This window comes from Pygocentrus nattereri, chromosome 15 (assembly GCF_015220715.1).
Source record: "Pygocentrus nattereri isolate fPygNat1 chromosome 15, fPygNat1.pri, whole genome shotgun sequence".
Classification (NCBI taxonomy): Eukaryota; Metazoa; Chordata; class Actinopteri; order Characiformes; family Serrasalmidae; genus Pygocentrus; species Pygocentrus nattereri.
The window spans coordinates 41,435,531-41,452,892 of record NC_051225.1 but is presented as its reverse complement, the minus strand read 5'-3'; the positions used below and the strand labels follow the sequence as shown (position 1 = coordinate 41,452,892).

The following is a 17,362-nucleotide window of genomic DNA, read 5'->3' as shown; positions in this document are numbered from 1 at the left end:
GTACTTTGTGTAGTTCTGGTGCCGGTCCCAAGCCCAGATAAATGGTGAGGGTTGCATCAGGAAGGGCATCCGGCATAAAACTTGTGCCAGAACTATCATGCGGATCACAAATATGATTGCCATACCAGATCGGTCGAGGCCCGGGTTAACAACGACCGCCTCCGGTGCTGTTGACCAGCAGGGTGCAGGTGGAAATTGGACTACTGCAGGTCGAAGACCATCAAAGAGGAGAGGAGGAAAGCGGGTTAGAAGGGAGCGAGAGAGAAGGAAAGGCAGGAGTGTGGAGGTTAGAATAGGGACTCATAGGGACAATGACTGAGAGATGATGGAGAGAAGGAAGGTAGATATTCTGTGTGTCCAGGAGACCAGATGGAAAGGAAGCAAGGCCAGGAACATTGGAGGTGGATTCAAACTGTTCTATCATGGTGTAGAGAGGAAGAGAAATGGAGTAGGGATAATCCCAAAGGAACAGCTTGGGAAAAGTGTTCTGGATGTAAAGAGAGTGTCAGACAGGATGATGAGCCTGAAGTTGGAGGTTGATGGTGTGATTTTGAATGTGGTCAGTTCATATGCACCACAGGTTGGTTGTCAGTTAGAGGAGAAAGAGGAATTTTGGAGTAAGATGGATGAAGTGGTAGATGGTGTCCCTAGAGAGGAGAGAATGGTGATTGGTGCAGACTTCAATGGACATGTTGGTGAAGGGAACAGAGGGGATAAAGAGGTGCTGGGTATGTATGGTGTGAAAGATAGAAATGCGGAAGGTCAGATGGTTGTAGATTTTGCAGAGAGAATGGAAATGGCTGTGGTGAACACGTATTTTCAGAAGAGGGAAGAACACAGGGTGACATACAAGAGGTGGAGGGAGATGCACACAGGTGGATTATATCCTTAGCAGGAGATGCCACCTAAAGGAGATTGGAGATTGTAAAGTGGTGCCAGGGGAAAGTGTAGCAAGGCAGCATAGGGTGGTTGTCTGTAGAATGAGATTAGAAACAAAGAAGAGGAAGAGAGTGAAGACAGAGCCAAAGATTAGATGGTGGAAGCTGAAGGAGGAGGATGGTTGCAGGCAGTTCAGGGAAAAATTGCAACAGGCCCTTGCGGGGCAGTAAGGAGCTACCTGAGGACTGGGAAACTACAGCTAAGGTGGTGAGAAAAACTGGAGAAGATATATTACCATGTCTGCAATTGAAAGTAAAATGCACCGAATAATAAATTAAATATACCAGCTGCGTGTTAATGCTAAACAAAATATTTTCTTTATGACAAATGTCTCTACAGATATATTGAGAGAAATATGAAGCACTGTAGATTTGAAAGTATGCCCACTGAATAGCCACTGTGGCCCATTATGGCATCGCCTCAAAATCATAGCATCACCACAACACAGTAGTTATATAGTGAACCTAAGGTCTGATAAACATTTTAAATACAAATGTCACACTAACCCCCCTTGTGTTCATGTTGCAGAGTGATGCAAAGGGCCAGTGGCTTTTTGAGCAGATATGCCATCATCTGAGCCTGCTGGAGAAAGACTACTTTGGCATCAGATATGTGGATCCAGACAAACAGAGGGTAAGTCACAGTGATTTGACCTGAAGAAAAGATGACAGAGTATGCAGTTATTTCAAGTAATGAAGAGCAGTAGTGAGTTCTGCATGGATAGGTGGTCTCTCCCTATTAAATTAAAGAGATTGCTATCTCACACTGTAAAACTGGCTCGTCAGATCTAGCTAAAAAATTCCTTAATGTTGTGACAAGCAGTTGAACTAATTTTATTCAACTCAAACAATGTTCATTCAAAATATTTATTTATGTTCAATAAAACTAGTAGTAAATTTACTTATCACATGAAGCATTTTTAGGTAGCTCTGACGAGCCTTTTTTTTTAAAGTGCACTGCTGCAACAGGATAGGATTAAAGTATCCAAAGCTTATAGAACCCCAAACATTCAGAGCACAGATCACACTCTCTATTCAGCAGCTAAACTTAGTAATCGGTGAGGAAAATGTTGTGTATTAAAGCACCTTAAAATTAATTACATTTTTGAAAAGTGCTCCTGCACATGTAAAAAGACAAAATATAAAACCAAACCTAACAAACCAGGAGAAGTTAGTGGAGAAATAGGGCTAGATACAACTTGAAAGGAAGCCCTTACGAACACTCAGCTTATTTACGTTAATTCAATTCAATTTAATTTGTTTGTACAACAAACATTGTTACAAAGCAGTTTTATTGAATCCCCAATAAGCAAACTAAGGGTGATGGTACAAAAAAGAAAAACTTCCTAAAAGTAAGAAACCATGAAAGGAACAAATACAGTATATACATACTGCATATGTAAATATACAGTAATACAAGTTTGCAAGATACCATGGCATTCTGAGTATAGTTTCAAGTTTATTTGTCATTTGCACAACATGTCAGGACATTTATGCATTGAAATGCTTGTGGTGAGGCTCAGATAATCACTTTACAAAAAATAAGTAAAGTATATATATATATATATATATATATATATATATATATATATATAAATTATATATATATAATTAGTTGTTTAAATCAGATAAAGGCCAAATAATTTGCTTTATCGCCTACTAGGAGGAATCATTACGTTTTCTGGTCAAAGGTGTTAGGACTGCTAATTTGAAAGCATGAGGTGTATACCAGTTAAGAAATCACTGAAAAGCAGACCAATGTGTTAAATTAGGATTCAGGATTTTAACTGCGGTACTGATGTGGTTATGCTGATCTGGTTATATACTTTTTCCACATGCAGATGTGTTCAGTAGCTTAAATTGAATGCATTCTCTGAATTTTCTGTCTGGAAAGACATTTGCAACATTAGTAATGAGACAGTGAGAGAAAAAAATAAAGTTGGCGTGAGAGAGAGCTTTTGTTTGTTTTTGTTCACTCCATTTTAAAGTAATCACAGGACAGTAGCAGCCTCTCCTCTTGTGCTGCATTAAAAATGTTTCACAACAAACTTGCTGAAAAGAATTCATAGAGAAACACAGGCTACACTCACTCAGAGGACTACATGCAGAGAATAATGCAATAAATATGCAAAAGTAAAGCAAAGCCTTATCAGTTAGTATAAAAAACTTTTCTCATGACAGTCAGTAGTTCATTGTATAGCAATTTCTGCACCCAGTATAATCAATTCTTTTTGGTTTTTTGCTTTTCAGCATTGGCTGGAGTTTACTAAGCCAATCACCAAACAGATACGATGTAAGTCTTTTTTTTACTTTCCAAAGCTTTCCAGTTATTTTCTGAAACGTAGTGGGGCACCAAAGCATGGACAAGTGTGTGAAAAAGAACATTTTAGTCCTGTGGTTCCAAAATCACGAGGGACGTCTGGAAACTGCATTTCTTTCTCTTTTTCATCACAGCTCAGCCGCCATTCACTATGTGTTTGAGGGTGAAGTTTTACCCCCCTGACCCTGCTGCTCTAAAAGAGGAGATCACCAGGTGCATCCAGTAACCTATATGTGTGTATGTGTGTGTGTGTGTGTATACATATATATATATATATATATATATATATATATATATGTGTGTGTGTGTGTGTGTGTGTGTGTGTGTGTGTGTAGATATATAATATATATATATTCACACACACACATTCTAAATTGCCAGTTTAATAGGTACACATTGTACCTACCCATGTTAGTGGGTGCTGCTGCACTGGTAGAAATGTACATTGGGTTGCTGGTAGGTAATTTACCACAGCATAACTAAGATTAAAGTTGGAAGAGTTACATGAAAAACACCCATTTATCATTTCTGTGATGTGATGTATTCCAAAAACTTAAAAGAGAAGAGGACTCTTTCTATTTCAGAAGTAAAATAAATTATAGTAAAAAAGATTACAGGAATACAGTTTAAAGAATGGATGACAATAAAGAAAAATAAACAGAAGAATCTTAGTTATCACATTCAAACAAACACGCACAACCTCACATTTAAAGGACTTAACTAAGGCAAAAGCTTAAATGAAAATCAGCAGGCTAAAATTCTAAAAGTATAGAGAGGGGACGAGAAAAGAGAGAGAGTATCTACAGATGTCTTCCCTTTCTAACGCAGACTTGGTAAAAGCAGTTATACCTTTCTGCAAAATGCACATGTTGATCACACAATTCTACATACACAATCGCTGATTCATGGTTACAATCAAACCTGTTATTAAGCTGACTGAGATGCACTCAGGAGGAAAACTAAATGCAGTGTCATTGGTTAAATTCAGTCATCAGTGAAAGTCCTTCTTAATGATGTCAGCAAAAGCCACTCTCAGTAACAACAGGGGCAAAAGTCATTTTTCACCCACGTGTATATAAATTTACACAGTTAAAACATAATGATTACCTATTTCTTGAATAATCCTTCATTTCTAAGTACATTTACACCGATCAGGCAGAACATTCTGACCACCTATTGTTTCTGCACTCACTGTCCACTTTATCAGCTCCACTGACCGTATAGCTGCACTCTGTAGTTCTACAGTTACAGACTGTAGTCCATCTGTTTCTCTGATACTCTGTTACCCTGTTCTTCAGTGGTCAGGACCCCCATGGACCCTCACAGAGCAGGTACTATTTGGGTGGTGGGTCATTCTGAGTGCTGCAGTAACACTGACGTGGTGGTGGTGTGTTAGAGTGTGTTGCGCTGGTCTGAGTAGATCAGACACAGCAGTGCTGCTGGAGTTTTAAACACCTCAGTGTCACTGCTGGTCTGAGAATAGTCCACCAACCAAAAATATCCAGCCAACAGCGTCCTGTGGGCAGCGTCCTGTGGGCAGTGTCCTGTGACCACTGCTGAAGGACTAGAGAATGACCAACACAAACTGTGCAGCAGCAGATGAGCTGTCCTCTCTGATTTTACATCTACAAGGTGGACCGACAAGGTAGGAGAGTCTAATAGAGTGGACAGTGAGTGGACACAGTGTTTAAAACTCCAATGTCTACTCCACTCGTACCAGCACAACACACACTAAACACACAACTACATCAGTGTCACTGCAGCACTGAGAATGATCCACCACCCAAATAGTACCTGCTCTGTGGTGGTCCTGAGGGGGTCCTGACCACTGAAGAACAGGGTAACAGAGTATCAGAGAAACAGATGGACTACAGTCTCTAACTGTAGGACTACAGAGTGCAGCTATACAGTAAGTGGAGCTGATAAAGTGGACAGTGAGCGTAGAAACAAGGAGGTGGTCAGAATGTTATGCCTGACCGGTGTATATATTTGTTTTCTTTAATTTGCCAAGCTTAGTCTAAGCAATTCCACTCCAAACTACAAGCTGGCTTGCTCATCTGGGGGTTTTACATTTTATGTTAAAACTTTGTCTTTACTGGAATTCTGTGAAGCTTCTTTGTGACAACAGCTGTAAAAAGTGCTATACAAATAAATTTGATTTGATTTTATTCAAGCAAAGTGCACTCAATTTATGAATAAGGCAAAAATAATTAAACTTTTTCTGAATATCTCAATCAAAGATTAAGTACAGGCCAAATATACTAAGACGTTTGTGTATACTTGTCACTGTAAATCAAGTATACCCAATTTTAATCTTGTTTAGTATATTTCTAATTAGTATATAAAAAGTAAAGTGAAAGCATGTTCACTTATTTTTTACATTACAAGACGAACTATCTCTGTGTAAGTTTACACAAATTTAAATAAAAACCTCAGCAACACCACAGTGTCTTTTACAACTGCATCACCCACTAACGTGCCACTACCATGTTGCTTTCACTGCTACAAAGGGGCCAGAAGTATGTAAACACAAACACATCACACTTAGATATGCTTGTTGAATATCTAATTCCAATACAATGGAGATTAATAGAGTTGCTCCCCTCTTTGTTGCTGCAGCTGTCTTCACTCTTCTGGGAATACTTTCCACTAGATTTTGGAAAATGGGTGCAGGGATTTGATTCCATTCAGTCAAAAAGCATGGCTGAGGTTGTGTTTTCCTATTCCCAAAGGTAATTGATGGGGTCAGATATGGCTAGTCAGCTTCTTCCACACCAAACTTGGCTGACATTTCTTTATGGACCTTGGTTTGTGCTCATGGATATTGTCATGCTGATACAGAAAGGCTTTACTCACTGTTGCCATAATTTGGAAGCATATAATTCTGTAGAATTTCACTGTATACTATATTACCCCCTTCATGAAAAACCCAGACAATTATACTACCTCCAAAAAACTTCACAGTTGGCATTATGCAGTCAGGCAGGAGTGCCTTTCCACGGTTGCAGAGTCCAGTGGTGGTGTCAAGGGTCTAGGGATTGAAATGGACAGGTTTTACTGGAGGTTTTTCTTTCTTTTTTTTTTCCATAGATGCATCCTAAAATGCCTGTTTCTGGCTCATTCTCATGTTGAAATACGATTTCACAGCATAAACTTTACATTCGCAGAGTTTTAGAATTAGCCCATGTATTCTTTGATCTAAGACAAACCAGCCATTAGGGGTGTACTTTGTGTACTTCTGGTGCCGGTCCCAAGCGTCAGGAAGGGCATCCGGCGTAAAACTTGTGCCAAAACTATCATGCGGATCACAAATACGATTGCCATACCGGATCGGTCGAGGCCCGGGTTAACAACAACCGTCTCCGGTGCTGTTGACCAGCAGGGTGCCTTGTGGAAATTGGACTACTGTAGGTCGAAGACCATCAAAGAGGAGAGGAGGAAAGCAGGTTAGACGGCAGCGAGAGAGAAGGAAAGGCAGGAGTGTGGAGGTTAGAGTAGGGACTCTGAACATAGGGACAATGACTGGTAAAGGCAGAGAGCTTGCAGACATGATGGAGAGAAGGTAGATATTCTGTGTGTCCAGGAGACCAGATGGAAAGGAAGTAAGGCCAGGAACATTGGAGGTGGATTCAAACTGTTCTATCATGGTGTAGAGAGGAAGAGAAATGGAGTAGGGATAATCCTAAAGGAACAGCTTGGGAAAAGTGTTCTGGATGTAAAGAGACATGATCATGAGCCTGAAGTTGGAGGTTGATGGTGTGATTTTGAATGTGGTCAGTTCATATGCACCACAGGTTGGTTGTCAGTTAGAGGAGAAAGAGGAATTTTGGAGTAAGATGGATGAAGTGGTAGATGGTGTCCCTAGAGAGGAGAGATTGGTGATTGGTGCAGACTTCAATGGACATGTTGGTGAAGGGAACAGAGGGGATGAAGAGGTGCTGGGTATGTATGGAGTGAAAGACAGAAATGCGGAAGGTCAGATGGTTGTAGATTTTGCAGAGAGAACGGAAACGGCTGTGGTGAACACGTATTTTCAGAAGAGGGAAGAACACAGGGTGACATACAAGAGTGGAGGGAGGTGCACACAGGTGGATTATATCCTTAGCAGGAGATGCCACCTAAAGGAGATTGGAGATTGTAAAGTGGTGCCAGGGGAAAGTGTAGCAAGGCAGCATAGGGTGGTTGTCTGTAGAATGAGGTTAGAAACAAAGAAGAGGAAGAGAGTGAAGACAGAGCCAAAGATTAGATGGTGGAAGCTGAAGGAGGAGGATGGTTGCAGGCAGTTCAGGGAAAAATTGCAACAGGCCCTTGGGGGCAGTGAGGAGCTACCTGAGGACTGGGAAACTACAGCTAAGTTGGTGAGAGAAACTGGCAAAAATGTGTTGGGTGGTCTGGTCAGAGGAAAGAAGACAAGGAAAGTTGGTTGTGGAATGAGGAAGTCCAGGAGAGTATTCAGAAGAAGAAGGCAGCTAAGAAAAAGTGGGATAACCAGAGAGATGAAGGAAGTAGGCAGGAGTACCGTGAGGCTAGTTGCATAGCGAAAAGAATGGTGGCAAAGGCAAAGGCTCAGGCCTATGATGAGCTGTATGAGAGGCTGGACAGTAAAGAAGGAGGACTTGTATTGCTTGGCTAAACAGAGAGATAGAGCTGGAAAGGATGTACAGCAGGTTAGGCTGATAAAGGATAGAGAGGGAAATGTACTAGTGAGTGAACAGAGAGTGTTGAGTAGATGGAAGGAGTACTTTGAAGAACTAATGAATGAGGAAAACGCAAGAGAGAGGAGGACAACGGGGGGAGAGATAGTGGATCAAGAAGTGCAGAGAATTAGTAAGGTGGAAGTGAGGGCAGCTTTAAAAAGGATGAAGAATGTCAAGGCAGTTGGTCCAGATGACATACCTGTGGAGGTATGGAGATGTTTAGGAGAGAAGGCAGTGGACTTTTTAATCAGGTTGTTTAACAAACTCCTGGAGAGTGAGAGGATGCCTGATAAGTGGAGAAGCAGTGTACTGGTCCCCATTTTTAAGAACAAGGGTGATGTGCAGAGCTGCAGTAATTACAGAGGTATAAAGTTGATGAGCCACACCATGAAGGTATGGGAAAGAGTTGTTGAAGCAAGGCTAAGGCGAGAGGTCCAGATCAGTGAGCAGCAGTTTGGTTTCATGCCCAGAAAGAGTACCACAGATGCAGTTTTTGCATTGAGAGTGTTGGTAGAGAAGTACAGAGAAGGTTAGAAGGAGCTGCATTGTGTCTTTGTGGATCTAGAGAAGGCAGATGATAGGGTGCCAAGAGAGGAACTGTGGTACTGTATGAGGAAGTCAGGTGGAGCTGAAAAGTATGTTAGGGTGGTGCAGGACATGTATAAGGATAGTGAGACAGTGGTGAGGTGTGCAGTTGGAGTGACAAATGGTTTCAAGGTGAAGGTGGGGTTACATCAGGGATCAGCTTTGAGCCCCTTCTTGTTTGCAATGGTGATGGACAGGTTGACAGATGAGGTCAGGCAGGAGGCTCCATGGACCATGATGTTTGCAGATGACATTGTAATCTGTGGTGAGAGTAGAGAGCAGGTGGAAGAGAATCTGGAGAGGTGGAGGTTTGCACTGGAGAGGAGAGGAATGAAGGTCAGTAGAGACAAGACAGAATACATGTGTGTGAATGAGAGGGAGGCAGGTGGAAAGGTGAAGATGCAAGGAGTAGAGGTCGTAAAGGTGGATGACTTCAAATATCTTGGGTCAACCATCCAGAGCAATGGACAGTGTAGAAAAGAGGTGAAGAAGAGGGTGCAGGCAGGATGGAGTGGGTGGAGACGGGTGTCAGGGCTGATGTGTGACAGAAGGATAGCAGCAAGAGTGAAAGGGAAGGTCTACAAGACAGCAGTGCGTCCTGCTATGATGTTTGGTTTGGAGACTGTGGCTCTGTCTAAAAGACAGGAGGCTGAGCTGGAGGTGGCGGTGATGAAGATGCTGAGATTTCCGTTGGGAGTGACAAGGATGGACAAGATTAGAAATGAGCAGATCAGAGGGACAGTGAAGGTGGAGCAGTTTGGAGATAAAGCCAGAGAGGCCAGGTTGAGATGGTTTGGACATGTGTTGAGGAGGAATAGTGGATATATTGGGCAAAGAATGTTGGTGATGAAGCTGCCGGGTGGAAGAGAAAAGGTAGACCTCAGCGAAGGTTTATGGATGTAGTGAAGGTGGACATGGAGATGGTTGGTGTAAAAGTAGAGGAGGCAGTGGATAGGGCAAGATGGAGGCAGATGATCCGCTGTGGCCACCCCTAAAGGGAGCAGCCAAAAGAAGAAGAAGAAGAATTCTTTGATCTAAGACATTTCAAGAATTGAAAGCTGTCTTATGTATTCCAGGGTCTTTTATATATTCCAGGTATTATGTATTCACACACACACACACACACACACACACACACACACACACACACACACACACACACTATGCATTACAGTGCACATTTTTTTAAACTGTTCACTTTTTTTTTGCATATTTTACCAGTAGGAAAAACACAATATAGCAGTAAAATACAAATGAATGTGAAAACAGTTAAACATGAGGAGAATATTTTGTTTTAAAAGAAATATATGAATATGTTCATTAGAAGAACGCAAGTTTTTTGTTTGTTTTGTCTTTCTGAACTCCAGTCCTTAATGGATTTCTTTTGGATTTCAGCAGCACACCTCATTTAATTTAATTATAGATTGATTATATAACCTAGATATTTGAAAAATAAATTCTCACTGACCAGGTAAATATCCTAGATTTATTTATCATTATTACTGTTTATTTATAATAAGAAGCAATGCAAATTGTATTTATGTCTAATGCCCTACCTAACTATGATGTCCATTCATCAAAACTGACAGTACCATAATCATTCATCTGATCATTCTTTTTCTGATACTTTAATCTGAGTAGTCAAAGTACTCATGTGAGTACAGGTGGCAAATGTGTTTTTTTTTTTTCTGATTGACCCATTTCTTCTTTTGAACAGAATAGAACAAACCTATAAATGATCACAGGACAGCCAATATTTACTTGCTTTGCAGTCTCTGGCTTCTGTAAGCTTGTATGGCCTACCACGTTGCAGTTAAGTTGTTGTTACATCAGGACATTTTTACTTCAAAATAATAGCACTTGCAGTCAACCTGCAGGTCCAGCAGGGCAGACATTTGACTGTTGGAAAGGTGGCATCCTATAACAGTGCCATGTTGATAGCCCTTTCTGCTGTTAGTGTTTATGAACATTGTGTGATTCCATGCCTAGCTTTGTTTCTGTTTGCACTTCGTGTGGCTGACTAATTTGAAGGGGTGCCCATATCCTTTTGGCCATGTAGTGCATATGGCAGGTGTAACTGATGAAAAAGCCAATGAGTACCTAATAAACTGGCAACTTTGTATATACATTTTAAATGACTATTATAGTAACAGCAGTTACAACAGACTTTTTTCTTTTCTTTTTTTTAGACCTTAAGGACAAAAAATATTAGACTGATCTAACAATATATATTTTTTTTTCTTATTGATGTTTTCAGATATCTGGTCTTTTTGCAGATTAAAAGAGATTTGTATCATGGCCGACTTTTGTGCAGGAGCTCGGATGCTGCTATGCTAGCTGCATATATTCTACAAGGTGAATATATAACTGGGAATGAGTTGTGATATTTGCTGTAGACTGGGTAATATACAACAATCTGTGTTGTTGGGCTCATATGTTGGTCTCTGTTGCTGAAAAACAAATAAGAACTGCTTCTGTGTAAATGAGTGTTTATTCTGTTGTGAGGTTTGTTCTTACTCTATGTACTTTTGTCAGATTGTTTCACATTGTTGCCTTCCATCTCTAGCTGAGATTGGGGACTATGACCCAGGGAAGCATCCAGAAGGCTACAGCTCCAAGTTCCAGTTTTTCCCCAAGCACTCAGAGCGCCTAGAGCGCTGCATTTCTGAGATCCACAAAACTGATCTCATGTAGGAGCATCTTTACCATTATAATTGCCTTGCTTTTTGTTTTTGTCTCAGAAAATATTTGTTTTGAGTAGAATTGTATTCATAGCACAAAAATGACAGATGAATAACAGAACACTTGAATGTATTTAATGCATTAAATGTATTGAATCTTTGTATGTTTTTGTGTGCATGTGCTGTGTGTTGTGTGTGGGCACATGTGTTTCTGTATATGTATGTAACTGTATGATCACTCTCTTCCTCTCACAGGGGCCAGACCCCTGAGACTTCAGAGTTGAATTTTTTAAGGAAGGCCAAGACTTTGGAGACATATGGGGTCGATCCACATCCTTGTAAGGTAAATATAATACACATTATGCCATATACAAGTTTGTGGCTCAGTATTGGCTACAAAACATCTCAGTATGAAACACACTGATCTCTCTGACAAACTTTTGAGATTACACGATTAGTAGTTGACTTTGAAATGATTAAAAAAACTTTACTTAATGAGTAAGATGAGAATTTTATTTGATATTAATTCTTTGTAAAGCTAATTTTTTTATTGTTTATGACAGGATGTGTCAGGAAATGCTGCATTCTTAGCCTTCACTCCATTTGGCTTTGTGGTGTTGCAGGGTAATCGAAGAGTCCATTTTCTCAAATGGTCAGTGAGGAGAAAGCTATCATAACATATTCACATGCTTTGTGTGTGCCAATATAAATAACTATCAGTCTGCTTGTGAACAGGAATGAGGTCACTAAAATGAAGTTTGAGGGAAAGACCTTCTGTATTTATGCAAATCAACAGGAAGTAAGTAGGTGTAAGAGTGGAGGTTGGTTGGTTACTATAGTCTGGGGGGCATTTCTGTAGTATAATATTATTAAATAGCTCATGTACTATCTATAAACTTTTCCTCATAATGTCAACCATAATGGCAGTATTCATGACTTTGACCACTGCCCTTCAGGATCAGAAGATTATTCTGACTTACTTTGCCCCAACACCTGAAGCCTGTAAGCACCTATGGAAGTGTGGAGTAGAGAACCAAGCCTTCTACCAGTGAGTCACCCGCACAAATAATAACAATCAAAACAATTATAACAAATAAAACAGACAACCCATTAAATCTGTACCCACTAATATATCACTACTATCAGACATGGGCTGGACACAGCTGCTGTCCTTCTGTTCTCAGACAGTACTTTCTCTTGGCTGACTGGTATATTCATTGTATTTAATCTATTGTTAATAATTTGTTTTGGCGAGATACAATTGGCCCATCCTTGAACCATTATTAAAACTATCAGGCTGACGTGGCATGAGCTTCATCACTTTTGTGCATGCATGACCTCAATATCAGATATCCAACTGATTAAATGCACATTCCATAATCTTTGCATTTCTCATAAAAAACATAAACAACATTGTTTTACCCTATAGCTTTGGCAAAGCATCTCTCACTACCCATCAGTAACAAGGGGGCAGGACCAGGGAGGAGATACAGAACAAAACAACAAAAGCACATTGCACAAGAAAACAAAAGGCACAAGGCTACTATAGAGGGAAGAAACAGACACACAAATTTCCTTTGGGATCAATAAAGTATCTATCTATCTATCTATCTATCTATCTATCTATCTATCTATCTATCTATCTATCTATCTATCTATCTATCTATCTATCTAAGACAGCAAAACAGATAATGTCATTGCAGAAGCTATCATCACTAATGAACTTTAACCTAACTTAGCTCAGCTAGAGAATAAACATGAGTGTGCCCGACTCTCGACTTCTTGCTTTAAAACTGCGCTGTTGAATTTGTGGAGTTTTAGCTTGTTTGAAAAGTTTACATAAATTCTGCTAATATTTCCGGCAGCATATTTCCATCCTTCAAAATATTATTATGCTGTAACCAGAGCTACCATGATAATTTCCAGAGTTCTGAGATGGGATTCTTTGTTAAGATCTTTGCCACGGTCAGCGCGGTAGCAAACATACAACGTTGTCATGCACAACTATTTTCACCCTCTGAGAAGAAACCGCTCTTCATATAACGTTAGTATGTTTGTAATGTTGACTAATCAAGTTGAAGTAGTGGTAGCTAATCAAGTTAAAGTTCCCAGCGCACAGTTTTGTGCCCCTGCAACGGTGGCATCCCATTAGAGTACTATGCTCGAATTCAGTGAGCTCTTTAGAATGACTCATTCTTTCACAAATGTTTGTAAAGGCAGACTACATGGCTAGATTTTATCCAGTTCTGGCAATGGGACTGAATGAAACCTGTGAATTCAGTGATTGAGTTGTGTCCCAGTGTTTTTGTCCATATACTGAATGTATGCTACGTGTACCCTAGTTGTCTAGTCTAGTTTAAGCTCCTTTACCATGCTTTGTGGGTGTGACTTTTTTGCTGTGTCAGAGGGTCAGAGCGAGGTACACCAACCACAGTCTCACAGAATCTTGTTGGAAACACTATCGCTTTTCTAGTAAGAACAGCATTGTTTTAAGCTGCTTATAATATTCTTAACAAAGCGTTTGCTTTGTTATGAAACATATTTATGTTGGTTCTCTAGATAACGCTGTCAGCCTTGTCCTTTAAAGAGTGCAGACTCTACCTAGTAAGCGACATAACAAGCTGCTTAGGGCACTGTGACCACCAGGAGGCCACCTATCAACTTTTGGGTTGCTACTGTACTACTGTATTATATTGTCTAAGATGCCCAAGTGAAGACAAAAAAAATGAAAAGGGAGGATGAGAAAAAAGGTACAAAAACTAACAGACATAGTCTCACTTTACAAGAGCGGTTAATGACTTTCTCTGTTAATCCAGATTTGGATGCTCAGGCTTAATCCTCCTGTGCATGCATTTATGACAAACAGCATGATAGTGAATCATACCACAAAAATCATACAAAAAAAAGTGTGCAACTTGTACAGCAGTGCAGATTTACTGTCCTCTTAAAAGAACTCAACACACAGCTATTAATGTCTAAATAGCTGGCAGCACATTGAGTCCACCTCACAGTGAACGTGTCCAGATTGTGCCCAGTTGTGTCGTCGTCCCTCCCTGGTGTCATGTGACTCGCCAGAGTTACAGGGTTCCAGGTGTGAATGGGGAGCAGGGCTGTTAAATGTGGTGCTCTGAGTACAATTCACTCACACTGACCACTGGATATTCAACACGGCACCTCATGGTAAAGAATCTCTGAGGATGTAAGGATTAGAAATGTTGCTCTCCACAAAAACGCCTAGGCTATAAGAAGACTGCTAACACCCTGAAACTGAGCTGTAGCACGCATGAGTGCTGCCAGCATTGCTGCAGAGGTTGAAGAAGTGGGAGGTCAGCCTGTGAGTGCTCAGATCATATGCCACACAATACATCAACTTGGTCTGCACACCTCCAAGATGACAACGACCTTGATGAGGAAGCTAAAGGTAGAGATAATGGACTGGCCAAGCCCTAAACCCATTAGCCTTAGCCTAGCATGAAGACTAGCCAGCTTTTGCAGTGCTTCTCAGCCAGTTGCTTCATGTGATGCTCCAGCTACAAGCTAAGAGGCTCCACAGATTCTCACATAAAACTGATAGCGTGAACGGCCTGTAATATTTATTAAATTCCAGCAGCACGTCAGATTAAAGCTTGAGTGTAAGAGACAAATGACTTTCAATTGCAAAACTTCTATGAGGGTTAAGTAGGCTTCGTATTCACCAGCTGTTTTTTTTTTTTTCCTATTCCACGCTTAAGATGGAAAAGGAAAATTCAAACAAGAAGCTGGTGAATAAGTTGAGTTCAGCTTCATGCAATTTATGCCATGCTCAGAGGTTTTATTTACACTTGTCTTAATCATATTAAGGCTAGAAAGCAATGCTGACATCTGTCTGTATATTAATCATTAATAATATCAATAAGAAAATTTTAGGTTTACTTCAGTTGGTCAAATATGGTCCTTATTAAAAGTAAAGGGACATTCTTAATAATATGCCATTAATATTCTACAAAAAATGATTTACTTAAGCATCCATATTGGTTTTATTTATGTGTATGTTATAAAATGGCCATTGAGTTGTACAACACAGTTTCCAAAACAGCTAATGAATAAGAATGCAATGATTTGCAAATAATTTAAACCTTATATTTGATTGAAAATAGTACAAAGATAACACTTCAAATGTTGACACTATTTTGGAAATTATATGGTCAGCAAAAAAAAAAGGGCAACAGAAGGCTGGTGAAGTTGTAATGCTAGAAATCCTATTGGAACTTCTCATAAATAATTGGGAACAGGTCAGTAACATGATTGGGTATAAAAAGAGCCCTACTCAAGTAAAGGTAGTACTATAACATACATCATTAGTTTGGTGCCATTTTCTTTAAAGATTCTTTTAGTCCAAAATAAAAGTCTAGTGTACTTAAATTATATCATGAGTGACAAACTATTTAAGCACTACTAAGTATACTTTTTTCAAAGGGGAAAAACTATTGACATTAATGTGGTTTTCCCACTGTTAGATGTATATTTGAAAAAAAATGGTATCATACAATTAACATCAAATTAGCACAAGAAAAATAATATTCAAGCTGGTTTTAAGTGTACTTATATTTATATTTACACATTCCATATGTCCAGATATCATATTTATTTCTAATAATATAATACAGATTATTTCAATGCAGCATTGTATCAAGCACTTCATTAAAGTATAACTTTAACACATTATATATATATATAAATAGAATTTACACACAATGTAAAGAATAACAGGCATTTTCAAATTATGTAAATAACTGAAAAACAACAAATATAGATTTACGAGGTATATTTTTTCCAGTATATTTTTTGTGTGTGTGTGTGTATATATATATATATATATATATATATATATATATATATATATATATATACACTCAAAAAAATAAAGGGAACACTCAAATAACTCATCCTAGATCTGAGTGAATTAAATATTCTCATTGAATACTTTGTTCTGTACAAAGTTGAATGTGCTGACAATAAAATCACAAAAATCATCAATGGAAATCAGATTTATTAACCAGTGGAGGCCTGGATTTGGAGTCACACACAAAATTAAAGTGGAAAAACACACGACAGGCTGATCCAACTTTGATGTAATGTCCTTAAAACAAGTCAAAATGAGGCTCAGTATTGTGTGTGGCCTCCACGTGCCTGTATGACCTCCCTACAAAGTCATCACTCCCTGATGAGGTGGCGGATGGTCTCCTGAGGGATCTCCTCCCAGACCTGGACTAAAGCATCCGCCAACTCCTGGACAGTCTGTGGTGCGACGTGCCGTTGGTGGATGGAGCGAGACATGATGTCCCAGATGTGCTCAATCGGATTCAGGTCTGGGGAACGGGCGGGTCAGTCCATAGCTTCAATGCCTTCATCTTGCAGGAACTGCTGACACACTCCATCCACATGAGGTCTAGCATTGTCCTGCATTAGGAGGAACCCAGGGCCAACCGCACCAGCATATGGTCTCACAAGGGGTCTGAGCATCTCATCTCGGTACCTAATGGCAGTCAGGCTCCCTCTGGCGAGGACATGGAGGGCTGTGCGGCCCTCCAAAGAAATGCCACCCCACACCATTACTGACCCACTGCCAAACCAGTCATGCTGAAGGATGTTGCAGGCAGCAGATCGCTCTCCACGGCGTCTCCAGACTCTGTCACGTCTGTCACATGTGCTCAGTGTGAACCTGCTTTCATCTGTGAAGACCACAGGGCGCCAGTGGCGAATTTTCCAATCCTGGTGTTCTCTGGCAAATGCCAAGCGTCCTGCACGGTGTTGGGCTGTGAGCACAACCCCCATCTGTGGAGGTCGGGCTCTCATACCATCCTCATGGAGTCGGTTTCTAACCGTTTGTGCAGACACATGCACATTTGTGGCCTGCTGGAGGTCATTCTGCAGGGCTCTGGCAGCTCCTCCTGCTCCTCCTTGCACAAAGGTGGAGGTAGCGGTCCTGCTGCTGGGTTGTTGCCCTCCTACGGCCTCCTCCACGTCTCCTGGTGTACTGGCCTGTCTCCTGGTAGTGCCTCCAGCCTCTGGACACTACGCTGACAGACACAGCAAACCTTCTTGCCACAGCTCGCATTGATGTGCCATCCTGGATGAGCTGCACTACCTGAGCCACTTGTG

The 17,362-nt window shown here is 40.4% G+C and overlaps 1 protein-coding gene across 2 annotated transcripts in view; it reads left to right on the top strand.

Moving 5' to 3' along the window:
* The window catches only part of frmd5 (FERM domain containing 5), a 40,154-nt gene that overhangs the window by 11,090 nt on the left and 11,702 nt on the right, over positions 1-17,362 (top strand). Inside the window, exons 2-10 of one of the 2 annotated variants that reach the window (XM_017721585.2) lie at positions 1,468-1,572; positions 3,189-3,231; positions 3,393-3,471; positions 10,798-10,895; positions 11,107-11,230; positions 11,477-11,564; positions 11,785-11,873; positions 11,957-12,020; positions 12,178-12,269. In XM_017721585.2, coding sequence (XP_017577074.1) covers positions 1,468-1,572; positions 3,189-3,231; positions 3,393-3,471; positions 10,798-10,895; positions 11,107-11,230; positions 11,477-11,564; positions 11,785-11,873; positions 11,957-12,020; positions 12,178-12,269 — 782 coding nt within the window. Of the gene's footprint in view, positions 1-1,467; positions 1,573-3,188; positions 3,232-3,392; positions 3,472-10,797; positions 10,896-11,106; positions 11,231-11,476; positions 11,565-11,784; positions 11,874-11,956; positions 12,021-12,177; positions 12,270-17,362 lie in introns of those variants that run through there. The other variant, XM_037545599.1, reaches the window with a different exon arrangement.